The sequence below is a fragment of the Mustelus asterias genome, chromosome 23, assembly GCF_964213995.1.
Source record: "Mustelus asterias chromosome 23, sMusAst1.hap1.1, whole genome shotgun sequence".
NCBI lineage: Eukaryota > Metazoa > Chordata > Chondrichthyes > Carcharhiniformes > Triakidae > Mustelus > Mustelus asterias.
In genome coordinates this window covers 12,357,065-12,364,097 of record NC_135823.1, presented here as the reverse complement: position 1 = coordinate 12,364,097, position 7,033 = coordinate 12,357,065, and the positions used below count along the sequence as shown (strand labels likewise).

Below are 7,033 nucleotides of genomic sequence, written 5' to 3'. Positions count from 1 at the left end.
GAAGAGAGCGGCTGCGACACATTTCTTACACATTCAGGATTAACCAAACGGGGACTTCGCTGTCAGTGAAGAGAGATGAGAAAGACCAAAGTGCTCTTTGTCCCACTCAGTGTGACCCTGAAGGACTGTGTCCAGCCTGATGTTCTGGTTCCTGCTGTATGATCCTCCCCCAGATTGTCCTTTCTGAGCTCCAGCCTGGTGATGTTAAACACCTGGGTGGGAAGACAAAAATCTGCAACAATGTGTTTAAAACAAAGCTGATTTATTTCACATTCATCCAGAACATTAAACACCAGCCCGGTTTGGAGGGCCGGTGGGGGGCACATTAATTAATATCAGAAACAAACACTGCCTCTTAGAATAAAAATAGTTCCGTCTTACATGTGATTAAAAACATAATACCCCTAAATTTTTAGATTTTAATTTCCTTGGGAAATGGGCTTCACTGGCTGTACCAGCATTCATTGCCAATCTCTAATTGCCCTTGAGAAGGTGGTGGTGAGCTGCCTTCTTGAACTGTCGCAGTTCATGTGGTGTCGGTACACCCAGTGCTCTTAGGGAAGGGGTTCCAGCATTGTGACCCAGTGACAGTGAAGGAACTATGATACAGTTCCAAGTCAGGATGTTGCGCGGGTTTGAGGGGAAGTTGCAGGTGATGGTATTATTCTGCATCTGCTATCCTTCTCCTTCTAAGTGCTAGAGGTCGCAGGTTCACATTTTATGATTTTGCTTTAGCTACCTTTTTAAACAGGTCAATGAGACAATGGACAGCTAAGCGAGAGTCATGAGTGCCTAAAATGATCTTAAAGATGCCAAAAGATCTGGGTTTGAAGAATTGTTTTTTACTCATTCATGGGATGTGAGTGTCACTGGCTGGGCCAGCATCTGTTGATTTGAGATCGTTTCAGAGGACATTTAAGAGTCAATCACATGTAGGCCTGACCAAATAAGGATGGCATCAAGCATATTAGTGAACCAGGTGGGAGTTTTATGACAACCATAGTTTTATGGTAATCATTAAACTTCAAATTTCAGACTTTTCCGGATTCAAATTTCACCATCTGTCATGCTGGGATTGGAACCCACTTCTCTCAGTCTCTGGATTACTAGTCCAGTGACAATACCACAATGCAACCACCTTCCTTACACCACACTCTGCACAATTCACGCGTTCTTTGTCAGTTTCAGAGAAAGCAAAACGTTTGAACTCAGCAGCTTGAATTTCCAATAATACCTGATCTCTAAACCGGAACCGTCAGGGCTTTGAACCAGATTAGCTAATGCCTCAATCTATGACCAATATCTGTAGCACAGAATAACAAAGATGTTCCTTTCCTGACATTATGGTGGGAATCATTGCTCCAAATTGTCTCACTATCCGTGAGAATAGGTCTGCATGTTGATATCAATTACACAATTCATAACAGGATGCAACATTGTTTGTACAACTGCTCTGTATCTACGAGGATGTAAATGGCTTGCAATTCGGTGGGGTGGGAAATAAGAGATGGACATTTGGCTTCGTCTACCTGACTCCAGTTACAGAGGTGGGGTGACACCAGATGACCTTCACCCTAAGGCAATGTAAGAGGTTAATCTGGATAATTTCTGAAGAGGGACAGTCAGGATTAGGGATAAAATTTGGAAAATCAAGAGTGTTTGTTAGCACAGTTTTTAAAAATCAGTTCAGTGATATGATTCCTCTGAGGCACAGTTAAACATTATTTCAGAGACGGCGGAAGAAAGACATCATCCTGTGCTGGCAGCACACAAGGAATCCTAGAACCTTGAGGGATAATAAACTTCCACATTGTCATCCCTGCTTTTGTTAAGTATGTGCAACATCTTGCTTAATAAATTCCACTAGATTTATGAATATGAGGTTTTTGTACCTTGTTAGGTCAGGCACAACTGAGGAGTCCATTGTTAGAGATGAAGAATTGACATATGGTAGTACGTCCTCTTCTTGAAGTGATCTGATGAGTCATCAACGAAAAGTTTCTACATGTCAGCGATACCCAAATTAAGAATTCTGACCAGCTATTTTAAGTAAATGTAAAATTTATACCTCAAAAGCCCAAAAAATAAAAACAATACCAATAGTAGAATACAATCCAGCAGTCACCTGTGAACTCGTTGGTGCGTCAGCAAGTTGGATGACTGAGTGAAACCCTTCCCACAGTCAGAGCAGGTAAACGGCCTCTCCCCGGTGTGAATTCGCTGATGTGTTTGTAGGTGAGATAAACGGGTGAATCCCTTCCCACATACGGAACAGATAAACGGTCTGTCCCCCGTATGAACCTGCTGGTGTGTCAGAAGGTTCGATGAGTTACTGAATCCCTTCCCACACACAGAGCAGGTGAACGGCCGTTCCCCCGTGTGAAGGCGCTGATGTTTCACCAGGGTGGATGAGCGAGCAAATCCCTTCCCACACACAGAGCACATGAATGGCCTCTCGCCGGTGTGAGTATATTGGTGCGTTATCAGATCCTTTTTGCTTTTGAAGCTCTTCTTACAGTCAGAACAATTAAAAGGTTTGTCATTGGAGTGAACACGTTGGTGCGTCGCAACATGGGAAGAGTGAGTGAATCCCTTCCCACAGACAGAGCAAGTGAATGGTCTTTCCCCAGTGTGAGTGCGCTGATGAATCTCCAGCTCTGACGGGTAACTGAATCCCTTCCCACAGTCTGGACATTTCCATGGTTTCTGCATGGAGCGGGTGTTCTCGTGTCTCTCCAGGTTGGACAATCAGTTGAAGCCTCGTCCACAAAATGTGTGCGGTCTCCCTCGGCAGTGGATGGTGCTTTTTTCAGGCTGTGCAACTGGTTAAAGCTCCTTTTCACTCAGGTATGTGCGTGTCTTGGTGCTTTTCCAGTCAGACTGATGTTTGAAATCTTTCCCACAGACAGCAAGATGAACATTATCTTCTTCCACATTCAAAGTCTGATAATATTCAGGTCCTGAAGAATCGAGTGATACTGTCAGATCTCAGTAGGATGTTTGGTTGAGTTTTCTGCAAGGAAATCTGCTCCTTCTAATTCCCTGTAAAAGGAGTTGACAAAAGGAATCACTATCAATACTTACCAGCATAAGAAATAGGAGCAGAAGTAAGCCATTTGTTCCATGAGACTGCTCTGCCACTCAATAAGATCACAGCTGATCTGTTTGTTCCTAATTCCACATTCATATCCACCTACAGTAACCTTTGATTCCCTTGTCTAACAAGAATCTATCTACCTCTATCTTAAAAACCTTGAATGACCTCCTCCTCCACTGCCTTCTGAGACTGAGAGTTCCAAAGTCACACAACTCTCTGGGAGAAAAAAGATTCTTCTCATCTTTGTCCTGAATGGGCAGCCCTCTAATTTTAAAACAGTGCCCCCTAATACTGGACTCACACACAAAAGGAAGCATCATTTCCACATCCACCTTGTCAATAACATTTAGGATCTTATACACTTCAATCAAGTCACTCCTCACTCATCTAATCGCCAGCGGAAATAAGTACAGGATGGAAGCTCATAACAGACAATTCTAGTTTCAATGGAACATTCTTTCATAGAATCATAGAATCCTACAGTGCAGAAAGAGGCCATTCAGCCCATCGAGTCTGCACCAACCACAATCCCACCCAGGCCCTATCCACATATTCCTACATATTTACCAACTAACCCCTCTAACCTATGCATCCCGGGACACTAAGGGGCAATTTAGAATGGCCAATCAACCTAGCCCACACATCTTTGGACTGTGGGAGGAAACCGGAGCACCCGGAGGAAACCCACGCAGGCACAGGGAGAATGTGCAAACTCCACACAGACAGTGACCCAAGCCGGGATTCGAACCCAGGTCCCTGGAGCTGTGAAGCAGCAGTGCTAACCACTGTGCTACCGTGCCGCCCATAAAGCAATTCTGGCAGCAATAGGATTCGAACCCACATCTCCGCCAAGACTGGAGCCATAAGCCAGCACTTTAGACTGCTCGACCACCTCTCTTATTTCCCCACAGATATGGTTCGAAGTAAGAAAATCCACAATCAGTAACAAAATCTCAACAAAAGCGAAGGGAAATTTCCTAACTGAACCAGAATGTTTTTTCCAGCGTCTATGGGACACTTCGTATCTAGAGGCGCCCACTTGGTGTGGAAGGTATCAAGCCACATTCTCCCTCTGCATGGCCACCTGGGCAGGGACATGGCCACAGAAGAGAGGCTGGCAGCCACCTCAATCAAGTTCTCCCACCCAGCCTTCTCTGCTCGAAGGAAAACCACACCAGCCTATCCAGTCTCTCTCCATAGCTCAAATGCTCCTGCCTAGCCAACATCCTGGTGAAGCAAAAACAGAAAATGCTGGAAAATCTCAGCAGATCTGACAGCATCTCTGAAGAGAGAATAGAGCCAGCATTTTGAGTCTGGATGAGCTAATGAGACAGATTTTAAATTTTGACTCCATTCTCTACCCACAGATGCTGTCTGACCTGCTGAGATTTTCCAGTAATTTATGTTTTTGTTTCCGATTCCAGCATTCACTGTATTTAGCTTTTACCATCTTGGTGAATCTCCTCTGCATCTTCTCCAGTGCAATCACATCCTTCCTATCTTAAAAAATTAAAGTTTATTTATTGGTTTCACAAGTAAGCTTACATTAACATTGCAATGAAGTTACTGTGAAAATCCCCTCGTCGCCACACTTCGGCACCTTTTCGGGTACACTGAGGGAGAATTTAAGCCATAACTACAAAAGGTCGTGAACGAAGTCCAGACCATCACTCAAACCAACCTCCAACCCATTAACTCCATCCACACTTCCTGCTACCTCGGAAAAGTAGCCAGCATAATTAAGGACCCTACGCACCCCGGACATACTCTCTTCCACCTTCTTCCGTCAGGAATAAGATACAAAAGTCTGAGGACACGTACCAACCCACTCAAGAACAGCTTCTTCCCTGCTGCCATCAGACTTTTGACCTCGTATTAAGTTGATTTTTCTCTACAGCCTTGCTATGACTGTCACACTACATTCTGCACTCTCTCCTTTCTTTCTCTATGTACGGTATGCTTTGTCTGTATAGCTCACAAGAAACAATACTTTTCATTGTTTAGTAGTACATGTGACAATAATAAATTAAATCAAATCAATGTACTTAATCAGCACATTTTTTGGACTATGGGAGGAAACCTGAGCGCCCGGAGGAAACCTATCGTGCGGTGACCAGAACTGCACACAGTGCTCTAGCTGTGTCCTAACCAGTGTTTGAAACAGCCCTCCATCACGACCTCTGTGCTCTTATATCCAATGTCTCGGTGAATTAAGACAAGTATCCCATTTGCTTCTGAAGCACCTTATCTCCCTGTCCTGCTGCCTTCGGGGATCTCTGGACATTCCCCCCAAGCTCCCTCTGTACCTGTCAATGTGCTGCCGTTCTTGGTGTATTCCCTTAGCCTTGTGAGTCCTCCCCAAACCCATCCCCTGCCACTGTTCCGGCTTCAGTGACATTTACCAGTGTTGTGGCCCTGGCGGCACTCCGATTCGGAGCTTCCGAACCCTGCGGCTGTTTCCAGGCCCTCAACACCGTTTGTCCACCTGCCGTTTCCAGGCACTCCGCGCCCTTTGTTCGCCCGCGGTTTCGAGGACCCCGCGCCCTTCGTTTTCCGCCCAGGGTTTCCAGACCGCCCCTTTCGCTCACAATCGCCTCGAACCGTCCCTCCTCCTGTCCGTCACCAGCCATTCACTGAGCATGCTCGGTGCACAGGCCGCTGCTGCAGATGCGCATGCTCGGAGCCCGGGCTGCTGCTGCTGCTGCACCTGCGCACTGGCTTCCTGCTCGCCTTGAGCGGTGACTGTCTGCAGCCTGGCGCATATTGAGCAATATGAAGTCATAAGGTTACATTGAGGCTTCCTTTGAAGCAAATTTTTAAACCGGTATCTCGGAGTTTTGGCTAAGATGCAAATGAGATCAAGCCTTGGAGAAGGTGCAATGCCTGCTCTTATCAGCTTGGATCATGTAGATCAAGCCCAGGACAGGAAGTGAGAGGCCTGTCTTGTCAGCTTGGATCGGGAATGTCTCACTTGCTGAGACTCTGAATTGGACTTTGATTGGATTGAATTGTATATATAAACAAAAAAAAATGTCCATCATTACTACTTTATTTAATGAAAGAAAATTGACCTTTTGGCATTTCTGTTGAGGTGAAGCAAAATGTAAAATAAGCACTTAAGTTATGTAGTAACCAGAATTCCTGTTCCCGCTGCTCTGAGGGGAAACCTGTACAGCTCACCACCATCCTTCTTTTAATTTCGGATTCGAAAAAGGCTAAAAGTGTTGATCTGCAAGAATTGGTTGCTGATCCCTCAGTTACTCATAATTTACACTAATGTTTTGGATTGACAATACATACCCCAATTTCATAATATGCAGCTGATACCAAACAGTTTAGCTGGCAGCAAGGAAGCATTCATTATAAATTTCAAGAAGATATTAGATATAGGTCTCGGGGCTAAACGGCTCAAAAGATTTGGGGGAAGGTGGGCTCAAGATATTAAATTTGATGATCAGCCATGATTAAATTGTATGGAGGAGTAGACTCGAAGGGCCAAGTGATCTACGCCTGTTTCTAGTTTCTAAAATACAATATTTGAAAACTTGTGGGCTGGGCACTTAAGTGGCACATTAACTTTGACACGATAATCTATGATGATGTATTTTGATAGGAAACATACAAATGTCGCCAGACTTAGAAAATATGGAAGTTAATGGAGTAGAATAGCAAAGCAATCTTATGATATAAATGAACAAATAATCTAAGGCATCATGAAAGTCAGCAAATCAATTATAAATGCTCAGAAATGACAGATTTATTTCCAAGGGTACTGAATTCAGAAATATAGAAGATATATCCAACGTGTAGACCCTGTGCACCGCCAGCCAGTACTATAGAATCTGGAAAACAAGATTTGCAAGGACAATACAAGAACTGAGAGATTGCAATTATTGGGAAAAATTTAACAGATTAGTGCTTGTTGGAGAAACCGAC

At 44.3% G+C, this 7,033-nt stretch overlaps 1 protein-coding gene across 2 annotated transcripts; it reads right to left on the bottom strand.

The window, feature by feature from the left end:
- Nucleotides 1-248: 248 nt before the first annotated feature.
- LOC144510492 (uncharacterized) lies at nt 249-5,749 on the bottom strand. Of its 2 annotated transcripts, none has more exons than XM_078239955.1 (2): nt 5,686-5,749; nt 249-3,042 (listed from the first exon to the last, which is right to left on the bottom strand). In XM_078239955.1, exon 2 carries the CDS (start codon nt 2,710-2,712, stop codon nt 2,122-2,124), a length of 591 nt encoding a protein of 196 aa, XP_078096081.1. In that variant the 5' UTR covers nt 2,713-3,042; nt 5,686-5,749; the 3' UTR covers nt 249-2,121. The 2 variants fall into 2 exon arrangements, with proteins under 2 accessions (XP_078096081.1, XP_078096080.1); XM_078239954.1 differs by having other exon boundaries at nt 5,500-5,732.
- Nucleotides 5,750-7,033: the final 1,284 nt, after the last annotated feature.

What these genes read in the sequence shown, in the direction of transcription:
- LOC144510492 (XM_078239955.1), bottom strand. Translation starts at nt 2,712, where the DNA reads ATGCAGAAACCATGGAAATGTCCAGACTGTGGGAAGGGATTCAGTTAC.